General features: G+C 45.9%; 1 protein-coding gene across 1 annotated transcript; it reads left to right on the top strand.

Moving 5' to 3' along the window:
- Positions 1–5188: 5188 nt before the first annotated feature.
- Positions 5189–19582, top strand: LOC127909543 (uncharacterized). The gene is made up of 2 exons (XM_052471620.1): positions 5189–5884; positions 18587–19582. Exon 2 carries the CDS (start codon positions 18827–18829, stop codon positions 19574–19576), a length of 750 nt encoding a protein of 249 aa, XP_052327580.1. The 5' UTR covers positions 5189–5884; positions 18587–18826; the 3' UTR covers positions 19577–19582.
- The last annotated feature ends 365 nt before the right edge of the window (positions 19583–19947 follow it).

Here is a 19947-nt window from a genome sequence, read left to right as displayed (position 1 = left end):
GTCAGGGACTTGAGTTGGGGTGGGCAGTCTGTTTGTTTTAGTATGGTCAGGGACTTGAGTTGGGGTGGGCAGTCTGTTTGTTTTAGTATGGTCAGGGACTTGAGTTGGGGTGGGCAGTCTGTTTGTTTTAGTATGGTCAGGGACTTGAGTTGGGATGGGCAGTCTGTTTGTTTTAGTATGGTCAGGGACTTGAGTTGGGGTGGGCAGTCTGTTTGTTTTAGTATGGTCAGGGACTTGAGTTGGGGTGGGCAGTCTGTTTGTTTTAGTATGGTCAGGGACTTGAGTTGGGTGGGCAGTCTATGTTTGTTTTAGTATGGTCAGGGACTTGAGTTGGGGTGGGCAGTCTGTTTGTTTTAGTATGGTCAGGGACTTGAGTTGGGATGGGCAGTCTGTTTGTTTTAGTATGGTCAGGGACTTGAGTTGGGATGGGCAGTCTGTTTGTTTTAGTATGGTCAGGGACTTGAGTTGGGGTGGGCAGTCTGTTTGTTTTAGTATGGTCAGGGACTTGAGTTGGGGTGGGCAGTCTGTTTGTTTTAGTATGGTCAGGGACTTGAGTTGGGGTGGGCAGTCTGTTTGTTTTAGTATGGTCAGGGACTTGAGTTGGGATGGGCAGTCTGTGTTTGTTTTTCTATGTTGGTTTTTGTGTTTGGCCTAGTATGGTTCTCAATCAGAGGCAGGTGTTGTTAGTTGTCTCTGATTGAGAATCATACTTAGGTAGCCTGGGTTTCACTTTTGGTTTGTGGGTGTTTGTTTCCGTGTGAGTGTTTGTTTCCGTGTGAGTGTTTGTTTCCGTGTGAGTGTTTGTCGCCACACAGTACTGTTTTGGTTTTGGTTTTGTTCACATCGTTTATTGTTTTGTATTTCAGTGTTCAGTTCATTTCAATTAAATATCATCACTTACCACACTGCGCTTTGGTCCGATCCATAACAGAGGAAATCCGTTACAATACAACAGTTGTAAAACAGAATTGGGAAATTCTTACTTCCGAGCTCTTTCCCAACAATGGAGTGAAAATAATAATAATAATAATAATAAACATAATAATAATAACAGAGATAATAATAGAAAATATAATAGAAAAAAGTATGATAATGCAAGTATAAACACATCAGTGCCAGTACCTTATTAAGTGTGCAGGGGTATTGGAGTGGTTGAGGTGGCTTGTACAAAGTTACTTGTAGTAGGATATACATGTAAACAGGGCAGAAAAGTGACTGGCAGCAGGAATATAACAATACTTATTGAAATATACTCATGATAATAAATACATGTTAACAGGAGTAATAGTGACGAGTAGCAGGATACATAGAAAAATACAAATGGTAATGGACATCAACAGTCAAATGAACAGCTGCGTAATGGGGTAATACTTCGAATCAATCAAGAAGTAGTGGGCATGAGAAAGGGGGGAGGGAAGGTAGGAGAGGAGGGAGGAAAGGTGAGAGAGAAGGGGGAGTGATGGTGAGAAAGAGAGAGAGTGAGGAGGGAGTGAGCCCTGCTGAAACCCCCAGCATAGGCCAGCCATCGTTGTGTTTTTGCTAGTGACCAGCCTTCGTTGTGTTTTCGCTGATGACCAGCCTTCGTTGTGTTTCCGCTGATGACAAGCCTTTGTTGTGTTTTTGCTAGTGACCAGCCTTCGTTGTGTTTTTGCTAGTGACCAGCCTTCGTTGTGTTTTCGCTGATGACCAGCCTTCGTTGGGTTTTCGCTGATGACCAGCCTTCGTTGTGTTTTCGCTGATGACCAGCCTTCGTTGTGTTTTCGCTGATGACCAGCCTTCGTTGTGTTTTCGCTGATGACCAGCCTTCGTTGTGTTTCCGCTGATGACAAGCCTTTGTTGTGTTTTTGCTAGTGACCAGCCTTTGTTGTGTTTTTGCTAGTGACCAGCCTTCGTTGTGTTTTCGCTGATGACCAGCCTTCGTTGTGTTTTCGCTGATGACCAGCCTTCGTTGTGTTTTCGCTGATGACCAGCCTTCGTTGTGTTTTCGCTGATGACCAGCCTTCGTTGTGTTTTCGCTGATGACCAGCCTTCGTTGTGTTTTCGCTGATGACCAGCCTTCGTTGTGTTTTCGCTGATGACCAGCCTTCGTTGTGTTTTCACTGATGACCAGCCTTCGTTGTGTTTTCGCTGATGACCAGCCTTCATTGTGTTTTCGCTGATGACCAGCCTTCGTTGTGTTTTCGCTGATGACCAGCCTTTGTTGTGTTTTTGCTGATGACCAGCCTTTGTTGTGTTTTTGCTAGTGACCAGCCTTCGTTGTGTTTTCGCTGATGACCAGCCTTCGTTGTGTTTCCGCTGATGACAAGCCTTTGTTGTGTTTTTGCTGATGACCAGCCTTTGTTGTGTTTTTGCTGATGACCAGCCTTCGTTGTGTTTTCGCTGATGACCAGCCTTTGTTGTGTTTTTGCTGATGACCAGCCTTTGTTGTGTTTTTGCTAGTGACCAGCCTTCGTTGTGTTTTCGCTGATGACCAGCCTTCGTTGTGTTTCCGCTGATGACAAGCCTTTGTTGTGTTTTTGCTAGTGACCAGCCTTTGTTGTGTTTTTGCTAGTGACCAGCCTTCGTTGTGTTTTCGCTGATGACCAGCCTTCGTTGTGTTTTCGCTGATGACCAGCCTTCGTTGTGTTTTCGCTGATGACCAGCCTTCGTTGTGTTTTCGCTGATGACCAGCCTTCGTTGTGTTTTCGCTGATGACCAGCCTTCGTTGTGTTTTCGCTGATGACCAGCCTTCGTTGTGTTTTCACTGATGACCAGCCTTCGTTGTGTTTTCGCTGATGACCAGCCTTCATTGTGTTTTCGCTGATGACCAGCCTTCGTTGTGTTTTCGCTGATGACCAGCCTTCGTTGTGTTTTCGCTGATGACAAGCCTTTGTTGTGTTTTCGCTGATGACCAGCCTTTGTTGTGTTTTTGCTAGTGACCAGCCTTCGTTGTGTTTTCGCTGATGACCAGCCTTCGTTGGGTTTCCGCTGATGACAAGCCTTTGTTGTGTTTTTGTTAGTGACCAGCCTTTGTTGTGTTTTTGCTAGTGACCAGCCTTCGTTGTGTTTTCGCTGATGACCAGCCTTCGTTGTGTTTTCACTGATGACCAGCCTTCGTTGTGTTTTCGCTGATGACCAGCCTTCATTGTGTTTTCGCTGATGACCAGCCTTCGTTGTGTTTTCGCTGATGACCAGCCTTCGTTGTGTTTTCGCTGATGACAAGCCTTTGTTGTGTTTTCGCTGATGACCAGCCTTTGTTGTGTTTTTGCTAGTGACCAGCCTTCGTTGTGTTTTCGCTGATGACCAGCCTTCGTTGGGTTTCCGCTGATGACAAGCCTTTGTTGTGTTTTTGCTAGTGACCAGCCTTTGTTGTGTTTTTGCTAGTGACCAGCCTTCGTTGTGTTTTCGCTGATGACCAGCCTTCGTTGTGTTTTCGCTGATGACCAGCCTTCGTTGTGTTTTCGCTGATGACCAGCCTTCGTTGTGTTTTCGCTGATGACCAGCCTTCGTTGTGTTTTCGCTGATGACCAGCCTTCGTTGTGTTTTCGCTGATGACCAGCCTTCGTTGTGTTTTCGCTGATGACCAGCCTTCGTTGTGTTTTCGCTGATGACCAGACTTCGTTGTGTTTGGACACAGATGACCAGCATAAACTAGTCACCAGCATACCAGCATATTCTGGTCACGTGTAGGACACTTACTGATTCTGTTTTCTGTTACAAACATGCACAGCTGAGGGACGGCTCTATCCAATAACAATTATTTCCTCTGAATCCACTGATTCAGTCACTCATCTGTAGTGTTTTTGTATTTCCCCTGCATGCTTGCATTCATTTGTTCTTTTTTCCAAGTATGTCTGTTAAGTACTGTAGGCAATGAGACACATTTTCTTTTCATTCCACAGAAAGTCAAGTCTGTTTTTTTACATCCATTGTGAATGACAACAGTTCCTCTCTTAATGCAAAAAACATTTTCAACACTCCCTCTCGATAACCACCAAGCCTCAGTGTGCAGCCTGGTCACATGAAATAGAACACTGCCATGCTCCGATTCCATAATCTCCACATAGTTTTGCGAACAGGCGTGCACGCAGTGGATGTGGTTTGACATAGTTTACAATCAAAGTGACCTGCTGCAGTATATATCTGAGTTCTGTGCTCAGCTCTTGGTGTATCATCCATTTGGCAGAGGGAGACACATTCATAACTAGAGTGCAGAGGCCTGCCCGCCATGCCGCCATTGACGGAGCTCTATCTGTGAAAACGCCCACTACTCGATCCATTGAAATCTGTTTTTTTTGTCATTATAGCCATGCAGCACACTGAAAGTTCCTTATGCCGTTTCATGCTCAGGAATCGTGAGACAGAACAATATGTCCTTGTGAATAGCGTCCCTCGACATGTGTAGCGAACAAAAGTTAATGCATGGGCATCTCGTCCCTCACAGCTGACGTCCATTTGGAGAGCATAAGATGAGGAGTTTTGGAGTTGTTCAGTTCACTTTTGATTGCTAGCAATAGAATAACTTATTTGTTTAACAGTGTTAGCTGACAAATAAATTAAATCAAATTGTATTGGTCACATACCCATATTTAGCAGATGTTATTGCGGGTGTAGCGAAATGCTTGTGTTCCTAGCTCCAGCAGTGCAGTAATATCTAACAAATCACAACAATACACACAAATCTAAAAGTAAAATAATGTAATTAAGAACTATATAAATATTAGGACAAGCAATGTCAGAGTGGCACTGACAAAAATATACCTGAATAGAGTATATACATATTAAATGAGTAAAGCAGTATGTAAACATTATTAAATTGACTAGTGTTCCATTATTAAAGTGACCAGGGATTCCATGTCTATGTATATAGGGCAGCAGCATGTAAGGTGCAGGGTTGAGTAACTGGGTGATAGTCGGCTAGTGATGGCTATTTAACAGTCTGATGGCCTTGAGATAGAAGCTGTTTTTCAGTCTCTCTGTCCCACCTATACTGACCTCGCCTTCTGGATGATAGAGGATAATGGAGGAAAACTCGCCTCCCTGCGGACCTGGCATCCTTTCACTCCCTCCTCTCTACATTTTCCTCCTCTGTCTCTGCTGCTAAAGCCACTTTCTACCATTCTAAGTTCCAAGCATCTGCCTCTAACCCTAGGAAGCTCTTTGCCACCTTCTCCTCCCTCCTGAATCCTTCCCCCCTCCCTCCTCCCTCTCTGCAGATGACTTCGTCAACCATTTTGAAAAGAAGGTCGATGACATCCGATCCTCGTTTGCTAAGTCAAACGACACCGCTGGTTCTGCTCACACTGCCCTACCCTATGCTCTGACCTCTTTCTCCCCTCTCTCTCCAGATGAAATCTCGCGTCTTGTGACGGCCGGCCGCCCAACAACCTGCCCGCTTGACCCTATCCCCTCCTCTCTTCTCCAGACCATTTCCGGAGACCTTCTCCCTTACCTCACCTCGCTCATCAACTCATCCCTGACCGCTGGCTACGTCCCTCCCGTCTTCAAGAGAGCGAGAGTTGCACCCCTTCTGAAAAAACCTACACTCGATCCCTCCGATGTCAACAACTACAGACCAGTATCCCTTCTCTCTTTTCTCTCCAAAACTCTTGAGCGTGCCGTCCTTGGCCAGCTCTACCGCTATCTCTCTCAGAATGACCTTCTTGATCCAAATCAGTCAGGTTTCAAGACTAGTCATTCAACTGAGACTGCTCTTCTCTGTATCACGGAGGCGCTCCGCACTGCTAAAGCTAACTCTCTCTCCTCTGCTCTCATCCTTCTAGACCTATCGGCTGCCTTCGATACTGTGAACCATCAGATCCTCCTCTCCACCCTCTCCGAGTTGGGCATCTCCGGCGCGGCCCACGCTTGGATTGCGTCCTACCTGACAGGTCGCTCCTACCAGGTGGCGTGGCGAGAATCTGTCTCCTCACCACGCGCTCTCACCACTGGTGTCCCCCAGGGCTCTGTTCTAGGCCCTCTCTTATTCTCGCTATACACCAAGTCACTTGGCTCTGTCATAACCTCACATGGTCTCTCCTATCATTGCTATGCAGACGACACACAATTAATCTTCTCCTTTCCCCCTTCTGATGACCAGGTGGCGAATCGCATCTCTGCATGTCTGGCAGACATATCAGTGTGGATGACGGATCACCACCTCAAGCTGAACCTCAGCAAGACGGAGCTCCTCTTCCTCCCGGGGAAGGACTGCCCGTTCCATGATCTCGCCATCACGGTTGACAACTCCATTGTGTCCTCCTCCCAGAGCGCTAAGAACCTTGGCGTGATCCTGGACAACACCCTGACGTTCTCAACTAACATCAAGGCGGTGTCCCGTTCCTGTAGGTTCATGCTCTACAACATCCGCAGAGTACGACCCTGCCTCACACAGGAAGCGGCGCAGGTCCTAATCCAGGCACTTGTCATCTCCCGTCTTGATTACTGCAACTCGCTGTTGGCTGGGCTCCCTGCCTGTGCCATTAAACCCCTACAACTCATCCAGAACGCCGCAGCCCGTCTGGTGTTCAACCTTCCCAAGTTCTCTCACGTCACCCCGCTCCTCCGCTCTCTCCACTGGCTTCCAGTTGAAGCTCGCATCCGCTACAAGACCATGGTGCTCGCCTACGGAGCTGTGAGGGGAACGGCACCTCAGTACCTCCAGGCTCTGATCAGGCCCTACACCCAAACAAGGGCACTGCGTTCATCCACCTCTGGCCTGCTCGCCTCCCTACCACTGAGGAAGTACAGTTCCCGCTCAGCCCAGTCAAAACTGTTCGCTGCTCTGGCCCCCCAATGGTGGAACAAACTCCCTCACGACGCCAGGACAGCGGAGTCAATCACCACCTTCCGGAGACACCTGAAACCCCACCTCTTCAAGGAATACCTAGGATAGGGTAAGTAAGGGTAGGTAATCCTTCTCCCCCCCAACAAGATTTAGATGCAAGTGGCTGTTCCACTGGTTGTCATAAGGTGTATGCACCAATTTGTAAGTCGCTCTGGATAAGAGCGTCTGCTAAATGACTTAAATGTAAATGTAATAGCGGGGTGAGCAGGCCGTGGCTCGGGTGGTTGACGTTCTTGATTATGTTTTTTGCCTTCCTGTGACATCAGGTGCTGTAGGTGTCCTAGATGGCAGGCAGTGTGCCCTCGGTGATGTGTTGGGCAGACCGCACCACCCTCTGGAGAGCCCTGCGGTTGCGGGCGATGCAGTTTCCGTAGCGGGCGGTGCAGTTGCTGTATCAGGTGGTGATACAGCCCGACAAGATACTCTCAATTGCACATCTTTAAATGTTTGTGAGGGTCTTAGGGGGCCAATCCAAATTTCTTCAGCCTCCTCAGGTTGAAGAGGCGCTGTTGCACCTTTTTCACCACACTGTCTGTGTGGATGGACCATTTCAGACTGTCAGTTATGTGTATACCGAGGAACCTGAAGTTTTCCACCTTCTCCACTGCGGTCCCATCAATGTGAATAGGAGTCCACGATCGGCTCCTTCATTTTGTTGACGTTGAAGGAGAGGTTATGTTCCTGGCACCACTCCACCCTCACTTCCTCCCTGTAGGCTGTCTCGGCAATGTTGGTAATCAGACTGTGTCGTCTGCAAACTTGATGATTGATTTGGAGGTGTGTTTGGCCACGCACTCATGGGTGAATAGGCAGTACAGGTGGGGGCTGAGGGGCCCCTGTGTTGAAGATCAGTGAGGTGGAGGTGTTGTTTCCTACCTTCACCACATGGGAGTGGCCTTTCAGGATGTCTAGGAACCAGTTACAAAGGGCTGTGTCCAAACCCAGGTCCCAGAGCTTGATGTTGAGCTTGAAGGGTACTATGGTGTTAAAGGCTGAGCTATGGTCAATGAACAGCATTCTTACATAGGTATTCCTCTTGTACAGATGGGATAGGGCAGTGTGCAGAGGGGCGGTAAGCAAATTGAAGTGGGTCTAGGGTGTCAGGTAAGGTAGAGAAGATATGATCCTTAACTAGCCTCTCAAAGTGCTTCATGATGGCAGAAGTAAGAGCTACAGGGCGATAATCATTTAGTTCAGTTACCTCTGCTTTCTTGGGTACAGGAACAATGGTGGACATCCTGAAGCAAGTGGGGACAGCAGACTTGGATAGAGAGAGATTTAGGAGGATGCGGCTAGGGATGCTGTCTGGGCCGGGAGCCTTGCGAGGATTAACATGCTTGAACATCTTACTCACGTCGGGCCACGGAGAAGGAGAGCCCACAGTCCTTGATGGCACTGTGTTATCCTCAAAGTGGGCGAAGAAGGTATTTAGCTTGTCGTGGAGCAAGATGTTGGTGTCCGCCACATGGCTGGTTTTCTCTTTGTAATCTATGATTGTCTGTAGACCCTGCCCCATTCGTCTCGTGTCTGAGCCGTTGAATTGCGACTCCACTTTGTCTCTGTACTGACATTTTGCCTGTTTTATTGCCTTACGGAGTAATTGCACTGTTCGTATTCGACCATATACCCAGTCCCCTTGCCATGGTTAAATGCGGTGGTTTGTGCTTTCAGTTTAGCGTGAATGCTGATATCTATCCACGATTTCTGGTTGGGTAGGTTTTAATAGTCACAGTGGGAACAACATCCCCTATACACGTGGTCCTTCTGTAGCTCAGTTGGTAGAGCATGGCGCTTGTAACGCCAGGGTAGTGGGTTCGATCCCCGGGACCACCCATACGTAGAATGTATGCACACATGACTGTAAGTCGCTTTGGATGAAAGCGTCTGCTAAATGGCATATATTATTATTATATTATTATATTATTACTTCCTGATGAACTCAGTTACCGTGTCTGTGTATACATCACAGTTATTTTCCGAGGCTACCCGGAACATATGCCTGTACGCTTGATCAAAACAATATTGAAGCATGGATTCCGATTGGTCAGACCAGCATTGAATAGACCTTAGCACGGCTACTTAATGCTTGAGTTTCTGCATATAGGAAGGGAGGAACAAAATGGACTCGTGATCTGATTTGCAAATGGGAAGGCTGGGGAGGTCCTTGTAGGTTTCCCAGAAGATAGAATAGCAGTGGTCGAGTGTTTTCCCAGCGTGAATACTACAGTCAATGTGTGACAGAACTTCGGTAGCTTTTTCCTCAAATTTGGTTTGTTAAATTCCCCAGCTACAATAAATGAGACCTCAGGATATGTGGTTTCCAGTTTGCATAAAGTCCAGTGTAGTTCCTTGAGGGTCGTTGTGGTGTCGGCTTGAGGGGGAATATAGACGGCTGTGACTATAACCCAAAAAATTATCTTTGGAGGCAATAAGGCCGGCATTTGATTGTCAGGTATTCTAGGTCGGGTGAACTAAAGGACTTGATTTTCTGTACGTTATCACAATCACACCATGAGTGGTTAATAATGAAGCATACACCACTGCCTTTCTTCGTCCCGGAGAGTTCTTTATTCCTGTCTGTGCAATGTACACAACCCAGCTGGCTGTATGGATGGGGACAGTATATCCAGAGAGAGCCATGATTCCGTGAAACAGAGTATGTTACAGTCCCTGATGTTCCTGATGGGCTAATAATGTAATTAATAACACACAAAAAATCTAAACAATGCAAAGTTGCTTAGGAGCTAGAAGCAGAGCTGCTATGTCTCTTGGCACCATCTTACAAAGGTATTGATGTGAGTTTCTGTGCCTCTGCCTCCCCACGTACTGTTGTCACCATATTTATTGCGGCTGATAATATCAAAGTCTGCAATAGCGTTTTTTCATAGCGGGCCAAGCCATTCATCATGGGATTTAGTGAAGTGTAACGGTCAAGTGTGGATTTTTCCCATAATCTAAAGGCATTCTCTGGTTGAATTTTATCTTTTAGATTTAATCATTTTTATTCACATTTTTAAGTTTAACAATATTACAAAGAAGTTGAGCTACAAAGACAACATTACAAAATTATAATATATAATACATACACCAAGCAAAAAAAGTGGTACGCTGCATGGAGGCATGAGGACTGCAGACGTGGCCAGGGCAATAAATTGCAATGTCCGTATTGTGAGATACCTAAGACAGCGCTACAGGGAGACAGGACAGACAGCTGGTTTTCCTCGCAGTGGCAGACTACGTGTAACAACTCCTGCACAGGATCGGTACAGTCGAACATCACACCTACGGGACAGGTACAGGATGGCAAAAACAACTGCCACAGTTCCACCAGGAATGCACAATCCCTCCATCAGTGCTCAGATTTTCCGCAATAGGCTGAGAGAGGCTGGACTGAGGGCTTGTAGGCCTGTTGTAAGGCAGGTCCTCACCAGACATCACAAACCCAAAGTTGCTGGACCTTTCAGGAATGACAAAAAGTGCTCTTCACTGACGAGTCACGGTTTTGTCTCACCAGGGGTGATGGTTGGATTCACGTTTATCGTTGAAGGAATGAGCGTTACACCAAGGCCTGTACTCTCGAGCGGGATCAATTTGGAGGTGGAGGATCCGTCATGGTCTGGGGCGGTGTGTCACAGCATCATCGGACTGAGCTTGTTGCAGGCAATCTCAACGCTGTGCGTTTTAGGGAAGACATCCCCCTCATGCGGTACCCTTCCTGCAGGCTCATCCTGACATGACCCTCCAGCATGACAATGCCACCAGCCATACTACTCATTCTGTGCATGAATTTCCTGCAAGACAGCAATGTCAGTGTTCTGCCATGGCCAGCGAGAGCCCGGATCTCAATCCTAATGCGGGTGAGGGCTAGGGAATTCCCCCCAGAAATATCCGGGACGTTGCAGGTGCTTTGGTGGAAGAGTGAGGCAACATCTCACAGCAAGAACTGGCAAATCTGTTGGAGTCCATGAGGAGGAGATGCACTTCGGAATATAATGCAGTTTGTGGCCACACCAGATATTGACTGTTACTTTTGATTTTGACCCCCCCCCTTTGTTCAGGGACACATTATTCCATTTCTATTAGTCTCATGTCTGTTGAACCTGTTCAATTCATGTCTCAGTTGTTGAATCTTTTTATATGTTCATACACATATTTTCACATGTTAACTTCTTGCGACGAGCCATCCCGGATCCGGGATCGTGAATACAGCCTCAAGCTCATTACCATAACGCAACGTTAACTATTCATGAAAATCGCAAATGAAATGAAATAAATATGCTAGCTCTCAAGCTTAGCCTTTTGTTAACAACACTGTCATCTCAGATTTTCAAAAATATGCTTCTCAACCATAGCAAAACAAGCATTTGTGTAACAGCATTGATAGTTAGCATAGCATTTAGCGTTGGCATTCAGCAGGCAACATTTTTACAAAAACCAGAAAACCATTCAAATAAAATAATTTACCTTTGAAGAACTTCTGATATTTTCAATGAGGAGACTCAGTTAGATAGCAAATGTTCAGTTTTTCCTGAAAGATTATTTGTTTAGGAGAAATCACTCCATTTTGTGCGTCACGTTTAGCTAAGAAAAAAACCTGTATCCAGGATTGTGTAAATCTATCCGCAAGCTCATTAGCATAACACAACGTTAACTATTCATGAAAATCGCAAATGAAATTAAATCAATATGCTAGCTCTCAAGCTTAGCCTTTTGTTAACAACACTGTCATCTCAGATTTTCAAAAATATGCTTTTCAACCATAGCAAAACAAGCATTTGTGTAACAGTATTGATAGCTATTGATAGCTAGCGTTAGCATTTAGCGTTAGCATTTAGCGTTAGCATTTAGCGTTAGCATTTAGCGTTAGCATTCAGCAGGCAACATTTTCACAAAAAACAGAAAACCATTCAAATAAAATAATTTACCTTTGAAGAGCTTCGGATGGTTTCAATGAGGAGACTCTCAGATAGCAAATGATCAGTTTTTCGTGAAAGATTATTTGTGCAGGAGAAATCGGTCCGTTTTCTGCATCATGTTTGGCTACCAAAAAAACCCGAAAATTCATTCATCAAAATGCCAAACTTTTTTCCACATTAACTCCATAATATCGACTGAAACATGGTAAACGTTGTTTAGAATCAACCCTCAAGGTGTTTTTCACATATCTCTTCATGATATATCGTTCCTGGAATTCTCCTCTCTGTCTCAATCACATGGATGAATGCGAGCAGCTTGGAGATTACGCAGCAATTTCAACAAAGGACACCGGGCGGACACCTGGTAAATGTAGTCTCTTATGGCCAATCTTCCAATGATATGCCTACAAATACGTCACAATGCTGCAGACAACTTGGAGAAACGCTAGAAAGGGCAGGCTCATTCCTGGCGCTTTCACAGCCATATAAGGAGACAATGAAAAACAGAGCCTCAGAAATCCTGCTCATTTCCTGTTTGAAGTTTCATCTTGGTTTCGCCTGTAGCATCAGTTCTGGGGCACTCACAGATAATATCTTTGCAGTTTTGGAAACGTCAGAGTGTTTTCTTTCCAAAGCTGTCAATTATATGCATAGTCGAGCATCTTTTTGTGACAAAATATTTCGCTTAAAACGGGCACGTTTTTTTATCCAATAATGAAATAGCACCCCTATAGGTTGAATAGGTTAAGTTTGCTGAAAATAAATGCAGTTGACAGTGAGAGGACGTTTATTTTTTTGCTGAGTTTATTTAAACAGTACCTGAGCTTGGACACGCCTACTCATATAAGGGATTTGCTATGTTTTTTACTATTTTCTACATTCTGGAATAATCATGATGTCACGCCTTGGTCTTAGTATTTTTGTGTTTTCGTTATTTATTTGGTCAGGCCAGGGTATGACATGGGTTTATTTTGTTGTGTTTCGTATTGGGGTTTTAGTAGGCATTGGGATTGCGGCTGAGTAGGGGTGTCTAGCATAGGCTTGGCTGCCTGAGGCGGTTCTCAATCAGAGTCAGGTGATTCTTGTTGTCTCTGATTGGGAACCATATTTAGGTAGCCTAGGTTTCACTGTGTGTTTTGTGGGTGATTGTTCCTGTCTCTGTGTCTGTCATCACAAGATAGGCTGTATAGGTTTTCACGTTTTGTTTGTTGTTTTGTATATTAAGTTATTTCATGTATCGTTCATTTTTTCATTAAAGAACATGAGTAACCACCACACCGCATTTTGGTCCACTCCTTTTTCAACAGACGAACGTCGTTACACATGAAGACATCGAAACTATGAAATAGCACATATGGAGTCATACGGTAACCAAAAAAATGGTAAACAATTGAAACATTTTAAATTTGAGATTCTTCATTATAGCCACCCTTTGCCTTGATGGCAGCTTTACATACTCTTGACATTCTCACAACCAGTTCATGAGGTAGTCACCTGGAATGCATTGCAATTAACAGGTGTGCCTTGTTAAAGCATAAGCTATCCATAAGCTTGAATGTAATAAGCTAGTAGGTCCCCATCATTAGAATACAAAAACACAACCATTAAGCATTTCCCAATTGAAATGCACAACTATTACTTCCCATTGAAAAAAAACATTTTACCTTTAGCACGCAAAGTAACCAGTGACCTAAAGTTTAACGTGGAACTGACAGCATTTTTAACTACTTTGCAAATATGAAACAAACAGGCAATCATAATATCAGTAAAAAATATAAAATTCCCAGTTTATGCTACAAGTAAAATCAAATCAAACTTTATTTCTCAAATGGGCCAAATACAACAAGTGTAACAAGTGTAGACCTTACCATGAAATGCTTACTTACAAGCCCTTAACTGACGGTGCAGCTCAAGATGAGTTAAGAATTTTTTTACCAAATAAATTAAATTAAAAAATGATAAAAAGTAACACAATAACATAACAATAACACGGTTATATACAGAGGGTACTGGTACCGAGTCAGTGTGCGGGGATACAGGTTAGAGGTCATTTGTACATGTAGGTAGGGGTGAAGTGACTATGCATAGATAATAAATAGTGAGTAGCAGTTCTGTACAAAACAAATGGAGGGGGGTCATTGTAATAGTCCGGTGGCCATTTGATCAATTGTTCAGCAGTCTTATGGCTTGGGGGTAGAAGCTGTTAAGGAGACTTTTGGTCATAGACTTTAGCACTCCCGTACCGCTTGCAGTGCAATAGCAGAGAAAACAGTCTATGACTTGGGTGACTGGAGACTCTGACAATTTATGGGCTTTCCTCTGACACCGCCTATTATATAGGTCCTGGATTGCAGGAAGCTTGGCCCCAGTGATATAATGGGCCGTACGCACTACCCTCTATAGCACCTTACTGCCTTGCTGAGCAGTTGCCATACCAGGCAGTGATGAATCTTATCAGGATGCTCTCGATGGTGCAGCTCTAGAACCACTCTAGAACCATGCCAAATCTTTTCAGTCTCCTGAGAGGGAAAAGCTTTTGTTGTGCCCTCTTCACGACTGTCTTGGTGTGTTTGAACCATGGTAGATCATTGGTGATGTGGACACCAAGGAACTTGAAACTCTCAACCCACTCCACTAGAGCCCCGTTGATTTTAATGGGGGCATGTTTGGTCTGCCTTTTCCTGTAGTCCACGATCAGCTCTTTTGTCTTGCTCACATTGAGGGAGAGGTTGTTGTTCTAGCACCACACTGCCAGTTCTCTGACCTCCTCCCTATAGGCTGTATCATCATTGTCGGTGATCAGGACTACCACTGTTGTGTCTACCACTGGAGTACAGGAAGGGACTACGTACACACCCCTGAGGGGCCCCAGTGTTGAGGATCAGCGTGGCAGACGTGTTTGTGTCTACCCTTAACACCTGGGGGCGGCACGTCGGGAAGTCCAGGATCTAGTTGCAGAGGGAGGTGTTTAGTCCCAGGGTTGTTAGCTTAGTGATGAGCTTCATGGGCACTATGGTGTTGAACGCTGAGCTGTAGGCAGTGAACAGCATTCTCACATAAGTGTTCCTTTTGTCCAGGTGGGAAAGGGCAGTGTAGAGTGCGATTGAGATTGCATCATCTGTGGATCTGTTTGGGAGGTATGCGAATTGGAGAGGGTCTAGGGTATCCAGGTGGATGCTGTTGATGTGAGCCATGACCAGCCTTTCAAAGCACTTCATGGCTACCGACGTGAGTGGTACGGGGCGGTAATCATTTAGGCAGGTTACCTTTGCTTCCTTGGGCACAGGGACTATGGTGGTCTCCTGAAACATGTAGGTATTACACACTCAGTCAGAGAGAGGTTACAAATCTCATTGAAGACACTTGCCAATTGGTCCGCGCATGCTTTGAGTACACCTCCTGGTAATCCATCTGCCCCCGTGGCCTTGTGAATGTTGACCTGCTTAAAGGTCTTGCTCACATCGGCTACCGAGACAGTTATTACACAGTCATCCTGAAGAGCTGGTGCTCTCGTGCATGCTTCAGTATTGGTCTCCTTTAAATGACCATAAACTGCATTTAGCTCGTCTGTTAGGCTTGTGTCACTGAGCAGTTCAAGTCTGGGTTTCCCTTTGTAGTCCATAATAGTTTTCAAGCCCTGCCATATCCGAGGAGCATCACATCCGGTGTAGTAGGATTCAATCTTTATCCTGTATTGACGCTTTGCTTGTTTGATAGTTCGTCTGAGGGCATAGCGGGATTTCTTACAGGCGTCCAAATTAATGTCCCACTCCTTGAAAGCATTTAGCTCGATGCGAATGTTGCCTGTTATCCATGGCTTCTGGTTGGGATATGTATGTACGTTCACTGTGGGGACGACGTCGTTGATGCACTTATTGATGAAGCCGATGACTGAGGTGGTGTACTCCTCAATGCCATTGTATGAATCACAGAACATTTTCCAGTCTGTGCTAGCAAAAAAGTCCTGTAAAATAGCATCATCATCATCTGACAACTTCCTGCTTTAGTTTTTGCTTGTAAGCAGGAATCAGGAGGATAGAATTATGGTCAGATTTGCCAAATGGAGGGTGGGGGAGAGCTTTGTATGTATCTCTGTATGTGGAGTAAAGGTGGTCTAGAGTTGTTTTTCCTCTGGTTGCACATGTGACATGCTGGTGAAATTTGGTAAAAACTGATTTAAGTTTGCCGGCATTAATGTCCCCGTCCAGTTGGAGCGTCGCTTCAGGGTGAACATTTTCTTGTTTGCTTATGTCCTTATAGAGTTGGTTGAGTGCGGTCTTAGTACCAGCATCGGTCTGTGGTGGGAAATAGACGGCTACGAATAATATAGATGAAAACTCTCTTGGTAGAGAGTGTGGTCTACAGCTTATCGTAAGGCACTCTAACTCGAGACTACCTCAAGATATACCTGTGATGATAACCGAGGAGAGTTCTCTTTGGAGATAATGCTGTCGGCATTTGAATATGAGGAATTCTAGGTCAGGTGAACAAAAGGACTTGTGTTCTTATATGTTGTTACAATTGCACCATGAGTCGTTAATCATGAAACATACACCCCCGCCCTTCTTCTTACCAGAGAGATGTTTGTTCCTGTCGGGGTGATGAACTGAAAATCCCATTGGCTGTACGGACTCTGAAAGCATGTCCCCAGCTAGCCATTTCTCCGTGAAATAGAGTATGTTACAATCCCGGATATCTCTTTGGAAAGCAACTCTTGCCATAGTTTCGTTCACTTTGGGAAAGGACATTAGCAAGTAATACACTTGGAAGTGGTGGGTGGTGTGCGCGCATCCGAAGCCTCACTAGAAGACAACTCCGGCACCCTCTCCGATGGCATTGTTTTGGGTCGGCCTCTGGAATCAGTACAAATGCCCTGGAAGGTGCAGATAAAGGATCCGCTTTGGGAAAGTTGTATTCCCGGTCGTAGTGCTGGTTTTGCTGGTAAGTTGACATCTCTCTGATATCCAATAGTTCTTCCCGGCTGTATGTAAAAACACTTAAAAACACGGAACATTATTTAAAATAATAATATATAATTATTATATTATTATAATAATTATTTTATGAATCCTTAGCCCTTCTCTGAAGGCGTAGAATGGCCCATTGTTCCGCACTGTGTTTAGGTTAGTAATCATTTGTAGAGGGGCTCTATTTTCCTTCAGCATGCATTATTTCACTATTCTGATGTCTAAAGAATCCATATGTTGTTCTGAAATATGAACACAGAAATACTGGACTCTTATTATGGTGGTGATTTGACGAAATTGGAATCATGGTCTTAAATTTGACTTTAAGGGGTCTCGGTCTTGACAGGGTCTCAGACCCCTTGTACCCATCTTGGTCTCGGTCTTGTATCGGTCTCACCCCCCCTCCAATCTTTGTCTTGACTCAAACTCAGTTTGCTCCAGTCTTGATCTTTAATTAGTCTCACTTTAGATGGTCTCAAACACAACACAACACTGCCCTGCCCTAAACACCCACATATACACTGCTGATACTTTGTTTGTCAAATATCCTGATGCCGAGTCAGCTTACCTCCATACATACAGTATCTACCTCTATCACTCCAATATCCCAGCACATTGTTAATATGGTACAATGATGGCCTACCAAAAGGCAAAAGGCCTCCTGCGGGGACGGGGGCCTGGGATTTTTTAATTTTTTAAATATATATATATATATAGGACGAAACACACATCACAACAAGAGAGACAACACTACATAAAGAGAGACCAACCTTCGCTCTCTCTCCCCCGCTACTCTCTCCTCTTCCATCCTATCATCTCTTCCCTCTGCTCAAACCTTCTCCAACCTATCTCCTGATTCTGCCTCCTCAACCCTCCTCTCCTCCCTTTCTGCATCCTTTGACTCTCTATGTCCCCTATCCTCCCCTCCCGCTCCGTGGCTCGACGACTCATTGCGAGCTCACAGAACAGGGCTCCGGGCAGCCGAGCGGAAATGGAGGAAAACTCGCTTCCCTGCGGACCTGGCATCCTTTCACTCCCTCCTCTCTACATTTTCCTCCTCTGTCTCTGCTGCTAAAGCCACTTTCTACCACTCTAAATTCCAAGCATCTGCCTCTAACCCTAGGAAGCTCTTTGCCACCTTCTCCTTCCTCCTGAATCCTCCTCCCCCTCCCCCTCCTCCCTCTCTGCAGATGACTTCGTCAACCATTTTGAAAAGAAGGTCGACGACATCCGATCCTCGTTTGCTAAGTCAAACGACACCGCTGGTTCTGCTCACACTGCCCTACCCTGTGCTCTGACCTCTTTCTCCCTCTCTCTCCAGATGAAATCTCGCGTCTTGTGACGGCCGGCCGCCCAACAACCTGCCCGCTTGACCCTATCCCCTCCTCTCTTCTCCAGACCATTTCCGGAGACCTTCTCCCTTACCTCACCTCGCTCATCAACTCATCCCTGACCGCTGGCTACGTCCCTTCCGTCTTCAAGAGAGCGAGAGTTGCACCCCTTCTGAAAAAACCTACACTCGATCCCTCCGATGTCAACAACTACAGACCAGTATCCCTTCTTTCTTTTCTCTCCAAAACTCTTGAACGTGCCGTCCTTGGCCAGCTCTCCCGCTATCTCTCTCAGAATGACCTTCTTGATCCAAATCAGTCAGGTTTCAAGACTAGTCATTCAACTGAGACTGCTCTTCTCTGTATCACGGAGGCGCTCCGCACTGCTAAAGCTAACTCTCTCTCCTCTGCTCTCATCCTTCTAGACCTATCGGCTGCCTTCGATACTGTGAACCATCAGATCCTCCTCTCCACCCTCTCCGAGTTGGGCATCTCCGGCGCGGCCCACGCTTGGTTGCGTCCTACCTGACAGGTCGCTCCTACCAGGTGGCGTGGCGAGAATCTGTCTCCTCACCACGCGCTCTCACCACTGGTGTTCCCCAGGGCTCTGTTCTAGGCCCTCTCCTATTCTCGCTATACACCAAGTCACTTGGCTCTGTCATAACCTCACATGGTCTCTCCTATCATTGCTATGCAGACGACACACAATTAATCTTCTCCTTTCCCCCTTCTGATGACCAGGTGGCGAATCGCATCTCTGCATGTCTGGCAGACATATCAGTGTGGATGACGGATCACCACCTCAAGCTGAACCTCGGCAAGACGGAGCTGCTCTTCCTCCCGGGGAAGGACTGCCCGTTCCATGATCTCGCCATCACGGTTGACAACTCCATTGTGTCCTCCTCCCAGAGCGCTAAGAAACTTGGCGTGATCCTGGACAACACCCTGTCGTTCTCAACTAACATCAAGGCGGTGGCCCGTTCCTGTAGGTTCATGCTCTACAACATCCGCAGAGTACGACCCTGCCTCACACAGGAAGCGGCGCAGGTCCTAATCCAGGCACTTGTCATCTCCCGTCTGGATTACTGCAACTCGCTGTTGGCTGGGCTCCCTGCCTGTGCCATTAAACCCCTACAACTCATCCAGAACGCCGCAGCCCGTCTGGTGTTCAACCTTCCCAAGTTCTCTCACGTCACCCCGCTCCTCCGCTCTCTCCACTGGCTTCCAGTTGAAGCTCGCATCCGCTACAAGACCATGGTGCTTGCCTACGGAGCTGTGAGGGGAACGGCACCTCAGTACCTCCAGGCTCTGATCAGGTCCTACACCCAAACAAGGGCACTGCGTTCATCCACCTCTGGCCTGCTCGCCTCCCTACCACTGAGGAAGTACAGTTCCCGCTCAGCCCAGTCAAAACTGTTCGCTGCTCTGGCCCCCCAATGGTGGAACAAACTCCCTCACGACGCCAGGACAGCGGAGTCAATCACCACCTTCCGGAGACACCTGAAACCCCACCTCTTTAAGGAATACCTAGGATAGGATAAAGTAATCCTTCTCACCCCCCTTAAAAGATTTAGATGCACTATTGTAAAGTGGCTGTTCCACTGGATGTCATAAGGTGAATGTACCAATTTGTAAGTCGCTCTGGATAAGAGCGTCTGCTAAATGACTTAAATGTAAATGTAAATGTAGACCTAAGACAACAACATAGCAAGGCAGCAACACATGACAACACAGCATGGTAGCAATACAACATAACAACAACATGGTAGCAACACCAAACATGGTACAAACATTATTGGGCACAATCAACAATACAAACGTCAAGAAGATAGAGACAACAATACATCACACAAAGCAGCCACAACTGTCAGTAAGAGTGTCCATGATTGAGTCTTTGAATGAAGAGA

The sequence above is a fragment of the Oncorhynchus keta genome, chromosome 2, assembly GCF_023373465.1.
Source record: "Oncorhynchus keta strain PuntledgeMale-10-30-2019 chromosome 2, Oket_V2, whole genome shotgun sequence".
Lineage (NCBI taxonomy): Eukaryota > Metazoa > Chordata > Actinopteri > Salmoniformes > Salmonidae > Oncorhynchus > Oncorhynchus keta.
Note: the sequence above shows the minus strand (reverse complement) of the source record. Positions and strands in the feature narration are given on the sequence as shown.